Below are 24,066 nucleotides of genomic sequence, written 5' to 3'. Positions count from 1 at the left end.
AGAAAGCAACCTGGTATTCTTCTACTGCTCCCTCCCACCGCTCCTCCCAAAATTCATTGCTTCCTCTCACTGGATGCCTCGTCAAGTTTGAGCATGCTCATAGGTATACGTTTTCTTCATCTGCATACACATGCACACAGTTTAGGCTCAGCTAATGTTTCGGCTGTTGCTTTTTCCCAACAGGTTTATCTCAAAAAACGTCTTTTACCACTTATCTGTTCAGCGCCCAGTGATCTACGATGGAAGTGATTCTCCAGATCCTTGAATGTAATATTTATATACTGTATGTTTTCAATTTATATTTTTAAGAGACACTATTATTTATATACACATAAGCACTAAAATATGTGTTGGGAGCCCCCATACGAGTCATGCAATAATTCTGAAACCACGATTACATGTAAGTGTAGATAAAAAGGAACGTAACTTTCAATAATGATTCTGGGCTGGAGGTGCTTGTTCAAAAGCCATTTTGTTTATTTAAACAACCTAAGCTATGCAACGCTGCATTTGATGCAAAATTGTTCATAATCTGGATACGCAATGTAAAAAGGGCTAAGAAACAGGACATCTTCTTTTGATTTATTCAGGGCCAACCAAGATGTGATGTTTCTTATATAGTTTGGTTCCCTATTGCATTTTCTTTACTTTAACCAATAGGTAGTGGTGAGAGCAAGGGAGACAGATCAGGACCATGGAATGGGGGAGGGTAAGGTTTAACCCTTCGTTTTCGCTGTGGTCCCAATAAGAATCTCCACACACACATATGTGCTAACTATTTTCATAATGAGAAGAAAACCTACGCTGGAAGCGTATATATATAACTATTTTTATATGTCGCTGCTTCTGCATCTCATTTAAAAAAAAAAAATGCTGCAAAAGGAAAGAAATTCAAATTCAATTCTGCAAAATTGTAGTATCTTTTAACATGGGCAGATTTACTCCAGTCAACCTTTCTATGCAGGAAGAAAGTGATTAGACAGATTTTGTTGCTGTTTGATCACATACTACACATAGCAGGAAAATGACTCTAGATGACGTGCCTACTTAACTTGTTTGCAGTCTTCATAAAAGTCTGCTTACATTAATCTGTGCCTTAATGAGGAAATTCACCTGCTTGATCTTGGTCCTTTGTGGTAAAGGTAATTTTATAACTTCATTGGTCCTTGAAGCCTAAATGTGTCGTGTGGAAGTGACCTACATTGATTTCAGTGAGAGAAACTATTTCCCACTGATGCATGTAGCAGAAGCCAGCTTTGGAATTAGTAAAAGGAAACCCTTACTTTTAAATCGCAGCATATTCACAAGGAGTTTCCTTTCCTAAATTCATTTTACCATTTCATAATTTAGTAAAAAACCTATCCAGTAATAGTGCATCATATGGCCATGAGAATCATATCTGCAGAATATTTCCTTAAAGCACTTGTTTTTATAAATTGACACAATTTTTAGTTTCTATTTTTTAAGTGAAGAATAAAAACAAGTCTCAACATGACTACCTCCCATACTGACAGAACTTTGTGTAATACTACCAAGAGACAACAAACACTACCTTAGCCTAATTATAAAACTATGAATGCTTAAAATCAACAAACTCAAAAGTTGCACCAGCGTTTTATTTTGCCACTGCTGGCCAAATACACTGATGAAAATTATTAGGGCTGGCGTATATGACAGCAATAGACAGAGGAATATGAACCATACGGATACAAGATGTATAGTAATAATTTCACTTAACTGCAAGAGTAGAAGGAAGTGTGGGGTGGATGCTTTAAGATATGACACTACATATAAAATTGGTCAGACATGGAAATCACTGAAATAACAGCCAGTTAATTATTTCAACTATTCTTGCATCAGGAGCAATTCAAATAGGAACTGCTGATACAAAAGACAAAAAATGCCTGAGTTTGAATCCTAGATAAATCTACTGAAAAAGTAAGTTCTATTGATTTAATGGTGCTTATTCCCAGGATTGCAGTTTACAAATATTTTGTGTCTGAAAATAAGTGAGAATAACTTGAGAACTTTAAAAATTGCTTTATTTCATAGATATTTTCAGGGAAACACAAAATGCTTTCCTTCTATTTTTGTAAGAAGCAAGCTACTCCCCACCCCATTTCCCCCCAAAGTAACTTTTTTGGAAACTTTTTCTGGCAAGAATTATCATAGGAATGAAGGCATTCCTGCCATAGATAATCAGTATTGATGAATTTATTATTGCCCACAGTAGATTTTGAGAAATTTGGACACTTCCTTCTGAACACTATTAAACTGCAGTGCCAAGGTCAATGTTTTTATGACAATAGGGGAACTATGGATATGTAATGAAATTTGTGAAAAAACTAAGTAGAGGGAGGTACCTTATTAAGGAATTATTTGTATGATCTAGATAAGACCTTCTACGTTACAACAGCCAGGATATTTAGGACAGAGCCCTACTTGAGATTGCCTAACACGTCTGTTAGTATCTCTTCCCCATGCTGAAACTTTAAGAAAGTGTGCAATATGTGCTGTAGGAAAGACTTGCGCTGTTTTACTCTCTAGATTCCTTCAATTAAGAGAGCAACCAATTAAAAAAAAAGGTTTTTGCATCTGTAAATGTTTTGGCATCCTGTCTAGTCCTTTAAAAAAAAGGAATGAAATAAGACTAAGTTACTTGCAGTTGCTTCCAACTGAAATCAGTGGAACTTAAGTCATTACTAACTTTTCACACTGTTTTCAATTAGACATATGTGCAACTAATTTAGATTGAATCCAACTCAATGATTCATGGTGGGGAAAGGAGAAAGGAGCTAAATTGTCCGGGGATGAAAGTTACTATAGCACAGTTATAGTAGCTTGGCTCCATCCATAATATGTTTTAGCCGAGTACATATCACATTGCCAGCTATTCTCCTGCTTCACATCTTTACAGTACTTGTTCTGTCAGTTAAGGCTGTGTGATACAGGAATAGCGGCTTAGTTAAATTGTATGGCAACATTATGCAAATACTTGTGCAGATTTGGGTGGTGAGCTATATCAGTGCCACAGAGAAGCAGTGGTGGTGTTCATTATACAACTCCCCTCCTCCATGTATATTGCAGGTATAGTTTCATACAGATCTGTGCGATGCCTGACACGGTTGAGATGAAATTGTAGAAGGAAATGAAAAAGTAGAAGCAATATGGTATATATTGTGCATTTGCCATTTCATTATTGAATGGTGTTATTATTTAAGGGCTAGGGGTGTATTGTTTTGAATTGAGAAGCATTGCGAATTTAATGTTATAAGTTGAAATGCTGTTTGCCATGGACTGTGCAATATAAAATGGATTTTGAACTGAAATCCACTTAATATTTTAGCTCTGGTTTTCCATTCTATTTTGCTGTGGTTTGGGGATAGAATGCTTTTTTAATGTTCTTTGTATTTTAAATTAATATGAAAGGGATACTGTCAAATGCTATATTTCAGATTTATGACTTTGAATATACATAATTGTTTGAAGAACAAGACATCTGTTATTTGTATTTACTTTATAGCTTTGGTTTCCAGTTACTATGTTTTTCAACTGAGGGTTGAATCCAGAGAACTTTTACCCTACAGAGGACCTTTCTCCCTCTGAGAAACTTGATTCCTTCAAGAAAAGAAACGTCTCTCGATTCAACCCCAAGAATATTTGTTTCGTGGGGCTCACTGAAAGCTCATCAGCATAAATGAGAACACATACTTACTGCATTTCATTTCAGATTGTTCCTCATACCAATACTAGTCTTTACACATTTCTCTCACCCATTGCAAGCTCAATTATGTCTCCCCAACCCTTAACATTGCACTTACACACATGCACGAATGCATCCAATAGGAGCTTTGATGTGGTAGCACAAACCAAACATGAGATGATGTCATGTCCAAGCTTCTATAAGGTCAGAAAGAACTGTCAGCTCAGAGTATTGGAAGCCTCATTAGAGGTGAAGCCTATTATTGTCCCAAGGCCCCTGACAGCGGGATCACCTTTGGATCACGAGCAGAGAGGCCCATCCAGATGCTGCTGCCGCCTCCAGAGTTTTGGCAGAAGGGAATGAAGTCGTTCACAGTTCTATTTAAACTTTCCGAAATAAAACTTTACAGTTCATCTCACCATCTCTAGGCTGAGCATAGGCAAAATACACAAAACAGAAAGTAAATTATGTAGCTGCACTACCATACGTAAAGGTTATCCCCGAAAACCATAGCCCAAACAATTCACAATAAATCACTTTGTGAAGGTAAAGATGCTGAAAATGGAAACTACACAATAGTTCAGTTCATCATCCCGGGCAAACATTGTGGCTGATGAATAACTGGTTGTTATTTATGAATATCCATCATAAACCTTAGCAATCCATTTTCCATTTTTATTTATTAGTGGCAGTGCTCATTTACTGTATTGCAGTATTGCTAATAACAAACCACATTTCAGCTATTCACAAGTCTCGTTAGGTATGGTCCTGGAAATAAAGTTTTAATACTATGCCCGCTTACCAAGGAGTAAGCCACACTGAACAGAATGGAACTTCTGAGTAAACATGCAGAGGATTGTACACCAAACATTGTATCTCTTTAGAAATGTATTTGCTTGCATAGTAGGATCTACCACACTAACAAGGTTTGCAGAGGCAGGTTTACCTGCACAAAGAACAAAACAGAATTTAGCTGGGGTTTGGTTTGGTTTTCAAAAATTTTGTCCATTTGTGTTTCTCTACTTATTAATGAAGATTGGTTTATTAACCTGAAAGCTGCTATGTGCAAATAAGAGAGAGGGGGAGAGAGAGGCTCCGTAAAGAAAGCAAAATTGACCAGCGACAGCATTCAATTGGATATTTTGTTTTGTAATTGAAATCAGTGTGGTTTTATTTATTTATTTATTTATTTATTTATTTATTTATTTTTAAATTGTACCTGCAAAAATATATTGTGCACTGGAATGACACCAAACCTCAACTGATCTAACACAGGCCAAACCTACCCCCCCCCCAATGTCTGTACATTTTATATCTGTACATGTGTATGGATGCAGATGGTTTTTGTACTAGAATGTTTCTTGATGCCTTTTATGCTCAGGAACTAAATAAAATATCTCTTGTCATTTAAAGTGAATGACATTTTACAAAATTAGTAATCAGTTATATGTAGGGTTGCAGGATCTCCTGAGTCACAGGCCAATATTCTGAAAATTCAGGACAGAGATCTGGCAGTCCTAGCAATATCACCAACAGGGAAATTTGCAATGCTAATGAATCTGGTTATCTCACGAGACTGTAGTTTTAAAATGAAATAGAATTTTATCAAGGTGATTTTTTTTAATGGTTCAAATGTTTGCTGTATGACCTATTTATTGAATATTTACATACTGCAATAATGTGTGCATACTGCACGTACTGCAATAATGTGTGCATATTGTATTTATATTATACCATTACATACCTATGCAACCTTGAAAACTGGAACAGATCTGCTGCCCACCTCTTTCCCTGGTTTGCTCCTTGTGATGGCATAATAAATAGGGCAGTATGATTTGTGAGGGTATGTTTATCTTTCCAAGTGTTTGGTTTTTGTAACCCTGTTTTGTAACATAATTCAATTAAGGAACCTAAAGGCAAGGGGCAAAAAGCTTTCCCCTCTCCCAAATACATACAGCGGCAGCTGAATTTTACTCCAGTGTCCTCCAGATGAAGGGTCGAATAATAATAATAATAATAATAATAATAATAATAATAATAATAATAATAATAATAATAATAATAATAATTTATTTATTTATACCCCGCCCTCCCCAGCCAAGGCCGGGCTTAGGGCGGCTAACAACCAATCATAGAATCATAGAATCATAGAGTTGGAAGAGACCACAAAGGCCATCGAGTCCAACCCCCTGCCAAGCAGGAAACACCATCAGAGCACTCCTGACATATGGTTGTCAAGCCTCTGTTTAAAGACCTCCAAAGGAGGAGACTCCACCACACTCCTTCGCAGCAAATTCCACTGTCGAACAGCTCTTACTGTCAGGAAGTTCTTCCTAATGTTTAGGTGGAATCTTCTTTCTTGTAGTTTGGATCCATTGCTCCGTGTCCGCTTCTCTGGAGCAGCAGAAAACCACCTTTCTCCCTCCTCTATGTGACATCCTTTTATATATTTGAACATGGCTATCATATCACCCCTTAACCACCTCTTCTCCAGGCTAAAATCAAGTTGAATGAATACAACTTAAAATCAAGTTGAATGAATACAACTTAAAAACAAGATTTAAAAAATTAATAATTTTAATAATTTAATAATTCCTTCAATAATACAAATTTAATAAATAATAACAGTATTTACGCAGAGAGAGAATAAACGACATGCTTACACTAAATAAAACCTGAATTAGATCATGCATCTCTCTTGTTTTTATTTTTTTAAAGGGGGTGCTACTGCCGCCCAGAAATAAAAGTCACGTTAAAACCCCGGATTTCTCCCCCGCCCTATGGGAGAAATAAGCAAGGAGGCAGCTCAGTCTCCGACATTAGAGCCGTCATTCGAACGTCCCGCGCTGCCTTCCAACTGCTCCGCCCCCGCCGGACGTTCAAATCCTAACGGCCGTTCCGCGCGCCTCAACTTCCGGCATCGCGACGGTTTCCTCCCCCCTCCTCTTCCGCCAACGGCATTCCGAAGGAGGGAGTCGCGAGCCTCCTGGCTCCGTCGCTATGGCAACCGCCGCGCTGTAAACCGCCGCCGCTTTGCCTCAGGGCCGCCGCCGGTTCGACATGGTGAGCAACCGGCGCGCTACCTCAGCCTCGCCCCGCTTCTTCTTTTGCCCCCTCACGCAACGCCTAGCTACCCTCAAGCTTCCCGAGAAGGGAGAGACGAGGCAGTGGCGTCTCCCGCCCCCCCCCAAGTGTGGCGCCTCCTTCGTCTGAGAGAGGCCTAACCAGCCTGGGCTTTTCCTCGCTCCTCACCCCCAACGCACCCACCCACCCGGGTTTAGAAACTGGGGGTCCCTCCTGCCTGAGGGAGCCCGAGCCTCCCTCCGTGATTCGCGGTCCCCAAAACCACGCCGGCCCTTGATCCTTCAGCCGCCGCCTCCTCACCCCGCCCCCTTTCGTGTAGGACGGAGGGACTTAAAACATAATTTGGGACCTGTATTTTTATGCTCGTTTGTTGTGACCCATCCACATACACAACCCCGCGTCCGCCTTCTCCCAATAGTTCGTTGCCACAAATAGAGCTCCTCTTGCCTACTGTATAGGGAAGCCTTTTAATGTGCACTGTTTTCTGATGTTTTTATATACATCATACATTTATATACATCATTTTATATATGGGGGTGTTATTGGATTATTGTTCTTATTTTGATTTTATATATTGTGATCTTTTCTGTGAACCGCCCTGAGACCTCTGGGTATAGGGCGGTATATTAAATAAACAAACAAACAAACGAACATTGGGAGCCGCTCAGAGTGGCTGGGGCAACCCAGTCAGATGGGCAGGGTATCAATAAAATAACAACAACAACCACCTTGCAGGACGGATAGGGGAGGAATGTATTTCTGCACAGCTTTTAAGTGGGAGAGAGGCCCACTGAGTTGAGCTTGCTTTAGCATGTAATTTTTTTATTAAAGCTTTTCATAGTACACTGCGATATAGAAAACTAATGTAAATAAAAAACAGAAATAGCTCCCAAAAAATACAAATAGAATAAATAATATACGGAGTCCTCTCACCATGGAAAACCCAACATTTCCTTGCCTCCAACCCAGGGTCCTCCATCAACCATCTACCACCCATGAGGGCGTACTTTCAAATAAATGTACATAAGAGATTGTAGGGTCATGAGGGTGAGAATTGGGGACCAAGACCAAATGACTTATTGCTATGTGTTTTGGGTGTTTCCTTGGTTGGTTGGTTGGTTGGTTGGTTTGGTTGTATCTATCTCTACCCCTGAACCTCTGTAGTGCAATGGGTCAGTGTGTCTAGCTCTTAACCGGAAGATTGGTGGTTCATACCCACCACCACTATGGAATGACTGTGGGCAGGATTCCTATGTTGTAGGGGATTAGACTTGGTGACCCTCAGGATCCCATCCAACCCCATTATTCTATTACTATTCTTGTTTCTTTCTCAACAATATATGGGACCTTCTGCTGTCACCTGTACAATAGCTCAGGCTCTGAGTTTTAATCAATTCATTAGCAGGAAATCCAAATACGATACTTTATTGATATGAGCTTCATTGCTGTTTTTATTCTCGCTGCAGGCAGAGCTGGGTCTGAATGAGCAACACCAGAATGAAGTTATCAACTACATGCGATTTGCACGCTCCAAGCGTGGCCAGCGTCTTAAGACAGTAGATTCTTGTTTTCAGGACCTGAAGGAAAGCAGGTACCATGAGGATGGAATACCTGTAATACAAATGTAAACACAAATGAAACCAATATTAGGTGTCATTCCTTAACAAACTATGGGAAGTGACATATTCCAGATGTCAGGCAGCCATGTTTGCTTGCTGATGCTTATGTAGAAAGCAGGATCGTCCCACTTTTGGGACGATGGGCATAATTTGGAAGTGCTCAGTCTAGTGATGAGCTATAGCATTTGACCAGATTGCCAGTCATCTTACTAGAAAAATAAATAGTCATTGTAATACTGCTGAAGCTTTGGGTTGTTAGCACGGTTGTTGTTTTTTAATTCTGTTTTGTGGGCTTTTCTGTTTAGGCTGGTGGAAGACACATATACTATTGATGAAGTGACAGATATACTGGATGGCTTGCAGACTGTGGTACACAGTGAGGTGGAGTCAGAACTTATTAACACAGCCTATACCAATGTATTACTTCTTCGCCAGATTTTTTTCCAAGCAGAGAAGTGGTATCTTAAACTGCAGACTGACATTTCTGAGCTGGAAAATAGGTAAAATGCTATAAAGAGAATTTTGTATCCACTTAAAGTGTATCCTTACTAATAAGGTCTTTCCCACCACAGTAGTTTCATAAATGGCAGATTATAGCATAATACTCTTCATGCAGAAGTATCAGTGAATTCATCGGAGGTTACTGCCTGGTAAGTTTGCAGCCTTAGTCTCAAAATGATTGGGTTTTTTTAAGAAGTGATTGTTTTGTCTTCATTAAAAAAAGGTTCTGTCTTGGCATAGTTTTTACATGTAAGACTTCAGGGCTAATTCTTTCATTTTCTAACTTTCTTTATGAATTATAGAATATAACTTGGTGTTCAGTAGAATTGCTTAACTAAAATATTTTCTATTCTTTTTCAAGAGACTTACTAGAGCAAGTTGCAGAGTTTGAAAAGTCAGAATTTACATCTTCAAATAAGAAGGTATGTGTCTATTTCTAAAACTCACCAGATGAGGCTGTGAGGGTTTTGTGTGTGGTTCTTGTTTAAGTGGAAAGGTAACAGTAAAGAAAGTTCTTGCAACTAGTGAGCACCCCTGCTGAACACAACATGTGAGACCTTTGCCCTGAGTAAGGGAAGGAAGATTTTCTCATGCCGTGCTGTTCTTGGAGCAAGCATCAGCTCTGAGAGAGTTCAGTACTGCTTTTGCCTGCTCCAAAGCTTGATGTCCTGTGGAGGTCACTGTCAGTCAGCTCTTCAGGGTGCAGAGAGTGGACAGGCTGACTCAGTTACCCAGCAAGCTACGGAGAAAGCAGTGACAGCCCAGTTGTGGATGGGATGGAGAGGAAGGGGTTCTTTTCATGACTGGAAGACCAGCTGAGGCAATGTCAGCCCAAGATAGCAGACTTTTTAGGAGTGTAGGAATCCCCTTTTTGATCGCTACACCCCTCTTCTCTGATTACTCTAGCATGCACAGAGAATATGATTAAGGGCTCAGTGACAACCACAATTTTTAAAAGACATTTGAAGGCAACTATGTGATTTTTAAAAGACATCTGAAGGCAGCCCTGTTCAGGGAAGGTTTTAGTGTTTGGTGCTGTATTGTGTTTTAACTATTTTTGTTGGGAGTCGCCTAGAGTGACAGGGGCAACCCAGTCAGATGAGCCGTATATAAAGATGTTATGGACTACAATGCCCATCATCCCTAAACATTGGCTGCACTGGGTGGGGCTGGTGGGAGTTGTAGTTCAAAACATCTGGAGGGCACCATATTTGCTACAAAATGATTTGTCTTCTGGCCAAAGTATGGAAAGGCTGGAGCAGTAATTGCTATTATAATGCTTGTTAGAAAGAAAATGTTTAATTGAGTACTCTGTAACATTTTTGTGCCTACTGTAGCCTAATCCAGAGTTGGTGAAGCCTAAACTTACTCCATTGCATGAAGGAGCATCAGAATTATTGAACAAGGTAAAACTTGGTTTTTGTGATATTTATGGTGGTTCATTGTTGGTTCAACTGAACCTGTTTTATATTATTTCAAACTGTTTAGAAGTTACTGAAGTCCCCATAGCCTCTTCTTTGCTTCATAAGGTGTATGTGTCAGTGGAGTGAAATGGTGTGTGTAATCAAAAGAAACGTGAGGGAGGGGACAGGAAAATATCTTTAAAGGCGAAGCTTCTGTCAGAAAAGAGCTTGAAGCTATGTCTTCAGAAATGGAAGCTGAGAACTAGAGGGTGTGCATAGAGCAATCAAGATTAATGCATTTCTACCCCAAATTAAAGTGAGAACATTTCCCTGCCACCACCAGCCTTTAATGATTCCTTTAGATTCAGTTACTTTCATTGTTCCTCATTCTGTGTTGCCTCAACAGCTGCCTGGGGAAACAGGAATGTTAATTAGTTGTGGATCCCACTTTTCATGCTAGTTTAATTTTCTGTACAGCTTCTATTTTTCAAATAAAGCAGGAACAAAGTACAGTATACCAAAACCTAGTAATTTTCTTGGTCTCACATAGGCATACATTTTTTTTTCTAGTCTGAAAAACACTTCTGTGTGCTAGGCATGATGTATTTAGGGTTTGGTCAAGAGCAAGCTAATTTTTTAATTGTTCACAGGAAATAGCAAGACTCCAAGAGGAAAATGAAAAATTGAAGACTAGATTAAAGACCATAGAAGGGCATGTAAGTTTGCTTGAGATGTTGGTATATGTGTATCAAAAGAGTAGTAATTCGATTACTTTTCTAAAAAAAATTTCTGAATGTTGTTTTCAATCTTTTCCAGGCTACAAGTGCACTGGATGAAAAATCAAAGTTAGAAAAGGCTCTACGTGAGCTACAAATTGCCCAGGGAGATCAAAAGGTTTTCACATCATTTCTATTGAATATTGCTGTTTTGATAAAATTACTCCATGTAGATTATTTTAGTAAATTTTCAGAGATATTCTTGTTAATCTTATTTATCCAGATGCGATCATATGTAATGCTGTTTTAAAACCAAATTTGAAGAATTATACAAATAAAACAAGTTTGGCATTGCAAAATAAGAATTTCTCTTTGAGTAAGGTAAAATCCTAAATTTGAGGCAGGCTTTAAATTTTCTTTCATACACCTTTTTCATTGTTATAATTCACATTTCTTGTTTTGTTTTGCTTTCTAATATGGTTTGTGGTATGTATTTGATTTCTCATTTCTAAGCATTTCAGCACTTTGCTGCAGGGTTTACACTTATACTAAACTATGGTGCATCTGCTATTGTCAATTTAAAAGTGTTTTCATCAATTCTCTAATTCTGAAAATCCTTTCTATGTTTACTCAAAAGTACCCATTGATTTCAGACAGGCTTTATGTAAGTTTTCAGTACGTTCAGAAAAATTATATGCATGCTTACTTGGAAGAACATTGCTGCCTCCTTCCCAAAGTCCAGTGTCTCGTTTACCTGGTTATGGGAAGGCAACACAAGAGCTGGGTGGGGGTGTCAAATTTTGGTCTCACCCCCTCGACCCCACGCAACAGGGCAGCGTGTGACTTACGGGTTCTATGTCATACCACTTGGTATGAAAAGTTGGGCCACCCTGAGCTATGTTATTAAAATAAACAGAGTACTCATAGTGTCCAGGCACTCTTTTAAGTCACCCTGGCAAGAAGGGACTTGTTTTTAGGCAACATTGTACATATTAAGTATACCATTATTTTCTGCATTGCTTTCCAGAATTAAGATTGTACTATGCTTACTATGTCAGCTCCACTTCAGAGTTCTATCTTTGATTTTTAAGTAATGACATAAAGTTACTGCTTTTATCATCCACCTGCTGTTCTGGAAAAAACGAGGCTGAGTTGATGTCTGAACTAGAATGCCTCCAGCTGATCATTAGAAGAACTCTATAATTAAGAAATAGTGCCATGAATTTTTTTTTTTCTCCTCCCTTCTGTTCCCTTTTTCTTTTGTGTTCAAGGGCAGTTACTTTCATACATTTGTAAGATGCTTTGGGAACCTTTTTGCTTAATAATTGAAATAGAGAAATAAGCTCATTGTATATATTTTTATCATTTGAAACTTTAGATTTTTAGAGAGAACAATTGTTTACTCTTGTAACCAATGGTCATGCATTTATTTAATTAAATCATGAATATATTTTTTCTTTTTTCAGTTTAACCCAACTCAGGATATTAGTGAGTTAGAAAATACTATGGCTGATCTGAAGTGCAAACTTGAAAAGACTTTGCAAGACAGTACTGCAAGCCAAAAATCATTGGAAGAGAATTTGGTAACAACAAAGCATGACCTTCTTAAGGTTCAGGACCAGTTGGCTATGGCTGAAAAGGTTAGTTTTTATTCTGTTGAATAGTTATAGTCATTACCACCTTCCTTAACGCCTGTAACATAAGGCATTGATAAAAGTGCACAAGCTTTTTCTGAAGCAGAATATTGTTATGGCACATATACACAGGGGCAGTAACTCAGATCCAGTGTTTCTGTGCATGCAGTTGACACATGAGGGTCCACACATGTTTTTCCCCAGCACCATATTAATTGGTGTTCTGCTGCTTGCCATCAACACCTGTGGGCACAGCTTGACAGAAAATACCTCAAATGTGAGTTTTTCAACCCTCTTCCCCCAGTTTTCCTGCAAGGTTAAACTGCAGTTTGCTTGCTCTTTTTTAAAATACATATTTTTGTGCAATTCTGATTTACAGAATTGTAAAAGATCTGTAGATCTTTAAATAAAAACAAACTAGGACTACTTAGTGCTCTGAGTGTACAGTGTGCTTGTACAACATCTGAGAGCAAGAGGCGGCAGGGTGCCTTCCTGCTGCAAAGGAAACACTGGCTGTTTTGTTTTTCAATCTCTCTGAGAGCTCCATGCAGCAGGAAGACTGTTGGAGCGGTTTGAAAATACAGCGAAAGGAGGCTCAGGGTTGATTGGATTCCTTTCCCCACCCCTCAGCAACACAATCAGATCCTGGATGCTTTATGCTGAAGCTGAATATCAATTGGAGAAGTCTGGGAAAGAGGAATTATATTAGTTTACAGATGTTTGGCACACGTGTACATGCTCCACTCAGAGCATTGAGCAATCCCAAACATTTATTTTTGTTTTTGTAGGTTGCTCATGTAAGGAGCAACAAGAAGTAGAGGCAATAGAGGTCACCTACTAAAATGTCACTACCCATGTGACATACCACTCAGCCAGCCAAACAAATGCTTTAAGGGGTTTTTAAGTGAGAGTTGTTAAATACATAAACAGTGTCTATTTCACGTTTAAAAATAACAAAGTAAATATATTGGTAATTTCAAATTAACAGGAACTGGAAAAGAAGTTCCAACAAACAACTGCCTACCGCAATATGAAAGAGATTCTCTCCAAGAAGAATGAACAGATAAAGGAATTACGAAAGAAGCTTTCAAAGTAAGCAGTGCTCTTTCATTTGTCCTCTCAGCGTGTGGTTTGTATGGTAATGTTTGCTTTTGCAAAACTTTTAAGAGCTACATACTTCCATTATCTGAAAACAGGTTGGGGCCCAGTGAGCTTGCTTCTGATGCACTTGAACACTTGGGACTAGCTCAGTAAAAAATTATTCCTTTTTCTTTAAAATGCTGACCTTCACGCCATAGTACAAATGACATCAGAAACCCCAACATTTTCAAAACCTGTTTGCCAGTCAACACAAATCACTGCTGTGTCTGAAACACAAGGGAAAAGCTGCCTTGGACATTCAGATCTAGCTGCAAAGTTCTTTGGATCGCAGCCTGAGATCCTGATGTTCTTTCTACAACTTAGGCAGTGAACCCATAAACATGCATACCACAAGAGGTGGTCCTTACTGAAGTGCTGCAGAAAGGAGACGAGTAGCTCCTTCTGTTGACAAGATACAATGGTGGCAGATTACACTTCAAAAATTTGGTAAGAATACACCAGTAGACAGTGGAGGTGGACACTCGCCTGACGTCTGGTCACCTGTATTGCTGCTGCGTACTGAAACAGGGTTATGTGAGGGCAGCATGGTGCCAGTGTGTTCCTATCTCACTGTCATGTTCCCTTTCATTTCCCTGGTATGTAGCAGCAGTGAGGCAACCAAAGGTCAGATGGCTTCTGCCTCCCCACCCCACTATCCACTGCTGCAATACACTTTTCATCTTCCTCCAAATGTGGATATAGAGAGAGCTAAGTAACCCTAGTGTATATCTTGTCACTTAGATATTTAGAGTGTCCATCTGTTTCCGTACTGTTTCACTGAAATTGCACTGCAGAACTGGAATGGAATGGCTCAAATGGAGCTTTCAAATTCATAGGGTTTTGAGCTGCTTGGATAAGGTTTATAAATTCTAGGGTTATGTATTAAGATGGTTAATTATCAGATTATTTTGTAATTCAAAATAAATTAGATTATTGGCAACATCTTATGTGATTATTTAATCATTACCTTCCTATCTTGCCTGTTTATTTTAAAAAAATATTTTAATCTGTTTTCTTATTTCCTTTTCTTTTAGATATGAACCAGATGATTAAGGTCTGAAGAGCATTTGCTGTGTTAAACTGCCACAAAAAGAAAATGCATAGGATTTTAAAAATATGAAATCTATTTTCCCCAATATGTTGGGATTTATGCTTTCTAAGGAGTTTATTGTTTTCTTTTTCTAAAAAAAATGTTTATTGATAGGAAGCCGTAATAGAATTGAGAGCAAAGAAAAGGCATAGTCTTTATTTCTGTACTTCATGTCTTTGGAATAGCTATCTTGTGGATTGCCTGGAAAACTACAAACATGGAGGTGTTAATTCTTGTGAAGTAGAAAGATTTATTTTAAACAAAATCAAAAGTTCAAATTCCAGTTCTTTTCATACCTATAAGGTACAGACCCAAAGAGTTAAATTCCTGTAATTTACATGCTTCTCAAACATGGCCTTTCTTTTACAATTGTACTAGGAGCAGTGATTCTCTAAGTAACTTGTTAATTCATACCTGCTATTTATTTTAAAAATTATTAGCTCAATAGTTTCAAAAGAGCTTCTGCACTAAAGGGAGAAAAACAATCTGTTTGTTATGTGTAGGAAGTGGAAAAGCTGGTGCTCAAATGTTAACTAACTAGTAAAAATATATTTTTTGTCTTACACATCTAATTGAAATTACACTGTCTTAAATTTCGTTATTATATCACAGATGTAAGGAATCCCATCTCCAATACACCTTCCATTCATTTCTCTGATGGTTTGCACAGAAACTCTGGACACTCCACACTGAAATCAATAGGTTATATGCAGCAAACAGCCTTTCTGGAATCTGTCCCAGGAAATACATATCACATTCTAGAGGTAAATGTTCAATAGTAGAACAGAAAGTAGAGTTTTTCCCCAAATCTGCTAAGTTGGCAACAGACTAGATGAAACTATTGTTACTTTTGGGAGTGACAGGTCAACCAGTCTTCATCATGCAAGTATTCCAACCTTTTGGGTTCTGTGTATTTGCCAACCATATATTGCTATATATTTTGTCTTCGTTATATATGTTATTAAATTCCTAATTTAATTAAATTCCTAATTAAGGCTAATGAAATTTCTTGCCTCCCAAATCCTGTTTGGTTGTTTTTCAGCAAATACAGAAGGACAAGTTAGGCATTTTTGTATGTAATCTCACAGCAATTTACATCTCTTGACCTTATTCTCTCTTCTAAAAAGCAAACAACCAGTGGATATCTTGAGTGAGATCCCATACTGTAGTGACTTATATGGAAATTCTGCTCATATAAATCAAACACAGCTATGCATATTTGCATAGTTCACCTTTTATGAAATTCAGAATATTTTGGTCAAGGCTGTATAGCGGAAGTAGAGCAACTTTTTCAGCCTGAGAGCTGAATTCCAGCATACACAACCTTCCGGAGGCCACATGGTGGCTCAGAGGCAAAAATGGATGGCTCAATGGATGTGGCTTGCCTTTATACAGTAGGTGACATTATTATTTACCCCATCCCTTTTTTGCTTCATCTTTGGGTAGGAAAACAAAATATAATGCAAGAGAAGGAATGTGAACTAATAATTTGACAGAGGAACTCTCTGACCAAACTCTTTCATAGTAACAGGCTTTGCAGCATCATTATGTGGATTATTCTTTATGGGCATGGTAAATCTTGGTTCTTTTATTTGCTTCAGCGCACTATAATATAAATAAACATTTCATTATAGAGTATCAATGACTGCTGAATAATTACAGCAAAACTAAGTGCATTTTTTTTAAATACCAAGTTTTCTTTCACCAAAGTACAGCCTGTGCTAAAGAGCTGCAGACACAATATCCAGTATTACTGGACTAGCACAATAATCTTAAATTGCAGTGGTTGTTTTTTCTATTATGAAATGTAGTTTTAAATCTTGATTATTCGCATCCCCTCTCTATACATTAAGTTAACAAATCAACATTCTATTTAATTGATAGGAGGGGCTGAAAAGAATTTTCTAGAGTGTTTCCTAAGAATTTTGTTTAGCAAGTAACAACCAGAGGGAGAAATAGATGAAGGATATAATGGAAGAGGCAAGGATGAAAGCAAAGTATTTGAGGGGAGGGAGGAACTCTGTATCTAACAAAGTGTCCATCTAGTTCAGGGGTCTGCAACCTTTAAGACGAAAAGAGCCACTTGGACCCGTTTCCGAAAAAACAACAACTGGGAGCCGCAAAAACATTGCAACATTTAAAACAAATATAACACTGCATATATTGTTTCTTGCCTTAATGCTATATATACAGGATCGTGCAGTCAGCTGTCAATCCCAAGAAAAAAGGACAAATTAATAGCTAATTAAAATATTTAATTTACAACCAGGTAACCAGGTTAATGGGACTTTTGCTCCTGAACCTCAGTGCTCAGTGTCTGCACATCAGGGCTGTAAGACGTCACCTTCATTTTCACACAGGCTTGCAAGCTGTCATCTGTGAGGCGTGATCGGTGTTTGTTTTTAATATAGTTCATGTTGGAGAAGACCTGCTCACATACATATGTGGAAGAGACCACAAGGGCAATCGAGTCCAACCCCCTGCCAAGCAGGAAACACCATCAGAGCACTCCTGAGATATGGTTGTCAAGCCTCTGCTTAAAGACCTCCAAAGAAGGAGACTCCACCACACTCCTTGGCAGCAATTCACCAAACTTTCACCAAACTTTCCCCTGCTTAAGTTTAAAAAGGGGCTTCAAGCAACTAAAAAGGGGCTTCAGGCAACTAACTCCACGTGGAATTCCACGCGACCGCGACTGCATAATCAATGCCACAAAATGCCAAAGAAAATTAACCAGGGCCCCAGTGAACCATAAATCATAATCAGTGCCTGATGTAAATAATAATTAATAATGAGGGCCCAATGTCATCCTCGTCATTATAAAAATAATCCCTCTCTTCGCGCCGCCCAGCCTCCCAAGAAAAAAACCCCACTTCAAACGGTCACAAAGCACAAATTCCACGTGACCGCAACTTGCTATGCTCAATAATCAATGCCCCAAAATGCCATAGAAAATTAATCAGGGCCCCAGTGTACCATAAATCATAATCAGTGCCTGATGTAAATAATAATTAATAATGAGGCATTCGTCATTTTAAAAATACCTTTTTTGACACTTTTTATTATTTCTTTGTTTGACCCCTCAGAATTACTCCTCCTCATAGAAATAAACATTAAATTAACAAGTTACCTTTTTTTGAGTGTGTGTTCTTCACTCCCCTTCAAAACAGTGACCAGTGTATATGCCCCCTTTCAATGCAGCCTGCTTACAAAGGCGGGACGACAAAGACCAGCAATAAGCTGTTGCATAACGTTCTCCAAGGAAACTGTTAGCTATTCACCAAACTTTCACCTGCTTAAGTTTAAAAAGGGGCTTCAGGCAACTAAAAAGGCGCTTCAGGCAACTAACTCCCACGTGGAATTGCCTATAGTAAGATGGCGGCCGCCTCAGAAGACCACATGGGCAGATAAGATGGCTGCTGCGACGATCCGGTTACCCAGCAACAGCACAGCTGATTCCGACGCTTTTGAAAGCAGCCGACAAAGCAAGCGTTGGAGCGCCGAAGGCACCTCACCCCCACAAGGAGAATGCTGCGCATGTGACCAAATAGCGAGGACTTACTTTGCTAGAGACAAGCCCCGACGCTACCACAAGCCTCCCTCTCTTCGCGCCGCCCAGCCTCCCAAGAAAAAAAACCCACCTCAAACAGTCACAAAGCACAAATTCCACGCGACCGCGACTTGATCCGCCCACAACCTGATCCGCCAGGCGTGCCGAGTCCTCCCCAGGAAAGGTAAAATGGGGCAATGAGCTTGCGTAGCGCGCTGGGCTCCCAGCAGCGAATCGATTTGGATAGGCAGCAAGAAATCCAAACAGAGAGGTTTTCGGCGCGATCAAGGCGCCCCCAGTAGATAAGGGAGTGATCCAATCATAAGCGGCTTTTTGCGTGTCTCCGCCCAGAAAATGCGCCTCCTCCCCTCGCCTCCTCTCCTCGCCTCCGCCCCGGAGCCGCAGCAAAGGCTTTAAAGAGCCGCATGCGGCTCTGGAGCCGCAGGTTGCCGACCCCCGATCTAGTTTAACCTCTTGGTTCTAGGATCAGCCTTTCTCAACCTTGAGTCCCCAGATGTTGAACTACAACTCCCATTATCCCTAGCTAGCAAGGCCAGAGCTCAGGGATGATGGGAGTTGTAGTCCAACCACATCTGGGGACCCAAGGTTGAGAAACACTGCCTCCAGAAAGCCCACAAGCAAAACACACACACACACACACACACACACACACACACACACACACACACTACCCTTCAACTGCTGACATTCACAAGTCATTTACCTATCGGGGATAACAGACGATAGACCTATTTTGTATGTGCTGGGTCTGAAGATTCCTCTGTCAGAGAAAGCAACCCTTTGGCTCTAGCCCCATGAAACCTTTAAAGGCTTTTCTAACAATGTGACAGGTTCTAGTGGCAGAGCCTATAACTTACATAGTGTGTATTTTAACATATACTTTACCAATACTTTACCATAGTGTGTATTTGTGTCTTTCATACCTGCTGCTTCAAGACTGCAAAGAAGCTCCTAAATACTTTCGGATTTAAATTACCCCAAAAAATCCTCAAAAACATAAAATTGAATGATTCCTTCTCTCATAGGCCAGCATATAATAGCATTAACCCCACTCTCATTTTTAATAAAATAGATTTTGTTCCCTGGCTGTACCTCAAAATCTGAATTGGATGCATTTACAGTAACAGGAGGTTGCGAAAAAATAACTTTTTCTTTCAATGTGCTTTTGTGCTTATGAAATGAAGCATGTTTTCTGTCAGTCAAAATTTAAGCTGTTTCACATTGCCATGACAGAATAAAAAGCTTGCATAGCAGGGAAGCGGCTGAATTCAGTAGCTGGTCACTAATTGACTTGGAAGTGGTTCAAAATGGTGATACTTTAACTGTTCAGTATGTTTCATATGTTTTGGCGGCATTTGTCTAAAAAATAGTGTAAACCAGTATACTTAAAAACATACCCATTTTCTTTGATGTGTCATGAAGAAAAAACAAGGGTCATACAGTCCTTACTGAAATAGCTCTCATGACATTTGGGTGCAAATGGTAGATTGTTGGATGTGGGGTATAATTTAGACGGGAGGAAATAGCCCTAACACAGCAGCCTCAATCCAAATCACAAACACACTATGTGGCTGCTCAGATTTCCCAATATCTTGTCTCATCTTACCTTCAAAAGAACTACTAACAGCAAATAAGCATAACAGAACAAGCAACTATATTTTGTTGCTTGTTTTAAGGCAGGCTCCTTTCTGTGTTCCCGGTTTAAGTCATGAGGACCTCTGGTTTGGGACTAATGCACTTTACATGACTAACAATACAATCCCTAATCATATCTACTCAAGAGGAAAGTCCTACTCGCAGGTCAGTGGGGTTAGGATTGCAGCCTTAGTCTAAGGGCACTTCTATATGTGGGCTTCATTTGTAAATGGGTCCGAATTTACTGTATAACCTACTTGACATTCCCCAGATTAAATGCGGTGAGCAGCAGGAAATAGCAGCTAACATTCTGATATCAGTAATATTGTGTAGATGCTGGGGGGAGGGACATTATCCCTGCATGCATAAACAGTACTAAACATCCATCTGGAAGTACCCCTAATCTGATGTTGCAGCAATGATACTTGGAGCTACCTTTTAGACTCTTACATAAAAACACTGAGAATTTTTGTTAATTTAACGCCACAGTCTAAATTAAAATATAAAATACTGTGAAAGTGGGTCAAAGACTGAATGATTTCAGTAAGTCTTTCCCTATGATCTTCATTACTGCGCTTAGTGCACATTTATCATGCCATAAATTGGTTATTGGGACGTGGGTGGCGCTGTGGGTAAAACCTCAGCGCCTAGGACTTGCCGATCGCATGGTCGGCGGTTCGAATCCCCGCAGCGGGGTGAGCTCCCGTCGTTCGGTCCCAGCTCCTGCCCACCTAGCAGTTCGAAAGCACCCTTAAGTGCAAGTAGATAAATAGGTACCACTTTATAGCGGGAAGGTAAACGGCGTTTCCGTGTGCTGCGCTGGTGCCGGTTCGCCAGAGCAGCTTCGTCACGCTGGCCACATGACCCGGAAGTGTCTGCAGACAGCGCTGGCTCCCGGCCTCTAGAGTGAGATGAGCGCACAACCCTAGAGTCTGTCAAGACTGGCCCGTACGGGCAGGGGTACCTTTACCTTTACCTTTAAATTGGTTATTAGGAAGGTGACCCAAGCTATTTTACATGTATGAATACATAGGTGTTTAATAAAGTGGCCACTCTGGAGCCCTTGTCGTTAAATAATTTGTATGCACCATATCTTGTTTATTTTATGCTATCAGATCTCTTCAGCTCACTCATTCTTTCCATGATACTCCTCCCAAACTCATCATATAATTAAGACTGCAATCCTCTACAGCCTTCCCTGGACATGCCCAAAATAGTGCTGTTAATCTATATTACATGGTGATATTCGCAGCCAAGGAAAATGTTTCATTCAAATTATTATCCGGTGCTTTATCTGATGTTCCATTCAAGCAGAAATCTGGCTATGAGCAAGCAGGTTTGCACTCTACTTATCTTTCAGATTGCCCATCATTTATTAACTTGTCATAAGAAGCTGATGTTTGACAGAATTGCCATTACGTATTTTTACAAGGTAGGTCAATCACTGATCAGTTAGGTACCAAGAGGAGTCAACAACAAGGCTTCCTACTCCTCCTCTGGGGTGTATGCGTCCCAGTTAGACTTACAGGAAATGCCCTACATATATGCATCTCCCACTCCTGTGGCATCACTGACTTTCTTCCAGTCGCATCATGGAATCATAGGGCTCTTCCTACACTGCAATTCACAGGTTTCTTGTAAACAATCGGGAGGTATATAAATTTTGTTAAAATGAATACATTCCCATTGGGTTCACAGAGTTTTCTGCATTAATAGCACACAGGCCTATCAATGAACCTCATATGAGTTATAGAATCCCCTCTTCCACTGCCAGAGTCAGGGGACTTTCCCCCTAGGTGCAGGGGGGGGGGGCGGAGCGAAAAATGTGAATGTTGCCTTCATATAGTAGGCTAGTTTCTAAACACTCAAACCCCACTCTTATTTGGAGTGTTAGGGGAGGGGTAATACCTCTGGTGGGGGACATGTTCTTCTGGAGTAGTTTGTCCATCTTTGGTCCCCATCCTGAACTCTGTTCTCTCCTGGGCTTCTAGAACAGTGTTTCCCAACTGGTGTTCCGCGGCACACTAGTGTGCTGCGAGATGTTGCCTGGTGTGCCGTGGGAGTCTAACGGTTCTCAGCACCCTTAACAAAATACAGTTCCCAGGATTCCTTGGGGGGGGTAAGTCGCCGCTCTTTAAAGTGGTAGGAGATACCGCTTGAAATGTGAAGGGCTGTTGTAAGAGAGGGAGAGCCGCAGCTGGCGCGGAAGGTGTTAAGGGGAGTCGGAGGCTCCTCCTCCTCACGGGAGTTCAAGTGTCGCTCTTTCTCCAGCTGTACCATTCGTCCTGGAGGCGGGGGGAGGAGGAGGAGGGGAGGAACCATTAAGCCTTCCCTGACGGAGAGCCATCGCGAGCTTCCAGCGAGTGGCAGCAGCAGCAGCAAGCGCCCGCCTCGTCTCTAGAGGAGGAGGAGCTGCAGTTGCCGCCGCCTTTTGCACGTAAGAACGGGTGCATAAGCGTGCGGGAAGGAGGCACGTGCAAAAGGTGGAGGGATGGGGCGCCTGGGTGAAGCGAAGGCCTGGTCGTGGAGGCGGCGGGGCGAAATCCTCCCTCGTAGCCGCCGGAAGGCCGCCCCTCCGACTCGCGTCTTGAGCAGCCTCCCTCCCTCCCTTGAGACTGAAAGCCGGGCAAATCCCAGCAATGGGAAGCGCGGCGGGGGAGGCCTGGCTGGGCGCGCATTCGCACAACTGAGGTGACCCGGGTTACGACATGCGCGTCAAGGTGGTCCAGGGGAGTGCGTGCCTCCGTCTCTCCGGGGCAGGCTTCCAGATGACCGACAACGTCAGCCCCGCCCCACGCCCCTTCTCCAGCCCTGCTCTAAGCATACAGTCAGACAGCAACCAGGTCTGCTCCTCTGCCCTTGCTTTCCATCTTTGGGTAGGCCAGGCATCCAGATAGCCAAGGCTGAAACCTCCAATCTGTCCCCTGCTTTCACAACTGTGCCCGCTGACTCCAATTTCCTGAAAAGGCCAATGCACTAGGATAACACAGGACTACGCTGCTGGACTGTAACTCCTTCCTACTCAGCTAAACAGGTATTAGCAAAGCAGAGCTAATTTGCACTGCTGGCAATAAGTGGTGCACCCTCAGCTGCATAGCCCAGTGTTTCCCATCCTTTTTAAAAGTTGCATGTGGGATTGTGGCATTGTGCAAAATGCATGAATAAAACTTTCATGGAAATGGGCAGTGACACAAATCCGTAGTCTTTATATATCTTTTATATATACTTTATATATACTTTATACATAGTCAATATAGGCACAGAGTTAATTTTTTAAACATTTTCTAATGGTGGTGTGCCTCGAGATTTTTTTCATGAAACAAGTGTGCCTTTGCCCAAAAAAGGTTGGGAAACACTGTTCTAGAAGCTGACAGCATGACAGTGCCACACCCAGAAAACGGCCTTGACTGACTGGCTAAACCAGGTGAAGGTAGCCCATGGGTCTCAAGCCCTTGGTGAGTTAGGGACTCACTGGTGAGTTAGGGACAGGCTCCAGCAGATTGAGCAGATGAGACTAGTAGTGGGTCCAATGGTCAATAAGGCAGTTTCTGTACGTACTGTGGAAGGAAGTGAGGGACAGATGGGGCTCATCCACCTGGCAAGGTAGACCATCTAGGGGAAGGAAAACTTTGATCCTAAACCTCCACTGCCTTGTGGGATATCTTTGGGAGAATAAAAGGCTAAGGAACGAACCCTACACAACTCTGGAGTGGAGTCCTTAAGACGGGTGCATGGCACTTTCTGTGTCTCCTTCCAGCAACTCCTGCAGCCAAGCTGGTGCCAAGCATACTGTTCTGCTTTCCTTCAGACCACATCAGCGAGGCTGAAAGAAGGGGTCTTGTCTGGGCAGCCCAGGATTCCCATGATGTCATGAACTGGCAGGACGACAGGGAAGAGGAAGAAGATCCCGGTGAGGGGTGTAGCTGGGACTGGGACACACCAGGGCAAGCAGGGGACAGGGAAGGAAGTA

The 24,066-nt window shown here is 40.9% G+C and overlaps 3 protein-coding genes and 1 long non-coding RNA gene across 7 annotated transcripts in view; 3 read left to right on the top strand and 1 right to left on the bottom strand.

Annotated features, from left to right (window-relative positions):
* The window catches only part of FYCO1 (FYVE and coiled-coil domain autophagy adaptor 1), a 71,644-nt gene extending 68,150 nt beyond the window's left edge, over nucleotides 1-3,494 (top strand). For 3 of the 4 annotated variants that reach the window (XM_081164326.1, XM_081164324.1, XM_081164325.1), the window contains one exon: nucleotides 184-3,494. In XM_081164326.1, coding sequence (XP_081020452.1) covers nucleotides 184-265 — 82 coding nt within the window. In that variant the 3' untranslated portion in view covers nucleotides 266-3,494. The remainder of the gene's footprint in view (nucleotides 1-183) is intronic. The other variant, XR_014000936.1, reaches the window with a different exon arrangement.
* On the bottom strand, nucleotides 864-6,471 carry LOC308570293. Its single transcript, XR_014001089.1, has 2 exons — nucleotides 6,367-6,471; nucleotides 864-4,132 (listed from the first exon to the last, which is right to left on the bottom strand). It is a non-coding gene; the product is annotated as an uncharacterized lncRNA (long non-coding RNA).
* Nucleotides 6,472-6,626: 155 nt separating this feature from the next.
* On the top strand, nucleotides 6,627-15,895 carry LZTFL1 (leucine zipper transcription factor like 1). Its single transcript, XM_081164908.1, has 10 exons — nucleotides 6,627-6,766; nucleotides 8,254-8,378; nucleotides 8,712-8,906; nucleotides 9,269-9,329; nucleotides 10,245-10,313; nucleotides 10,961-11,026; nucleotides 11,127-11,204; nucleotides 12,493-12,666; nucleotides 13,649-13,752; nucleotides 14,835-15,895. The coding sequence occupies exons 1-10, from the start codon at nucleotides 6,764-6,766 to the stop codon at nucleotides 14,851-14,853; spliced, it is 894 nt and encodes a 297-aa protein (XP_081021034.1). The 5' UTR covers nucleotides 6,627-6,763; the 3' UTR covers nucleotides 14,854-15,895.
* Nucleotides 15,896-18,905: 3,010 nt separating this feature from the next.
* Nucleotides 18,906-24,066, top strand: part of SLC6A20 (solute carrier family 6 member 20) — a 31,430-nt gene continuing 26,269 nt past the window's right edge. The window contains exon 1 of the mRNA XM_081164612.1: nucleotides 18,906-21,432. Within this exon, the coding sequence (XP_081020738.1) occupies nucleotides 21,333-21,432 (100 nt within the window). The 5' untranslated portion in view covers nucleotides 18,906-21,332. The remainder of the gene's footprint in view (nucleotides 21,433-24,066) is intronic.

Source organism: Podarcis bocagei (genome assembly GCF_964188305.1).
Source record: "Podarcis bocagei genome assembly, chromosome: 12".
Classification (NCBI taxonomy): Eukaryota; Metazoa; Chordata; class Lepidosauria; order Squamata; family Lacertidae; genus Podarcis; species Podarcis bocagei.
Note: the sequence above shows the minus strand (reverse complement) of the source record. Positions and strands in the feature narration are given on the sequence as shown.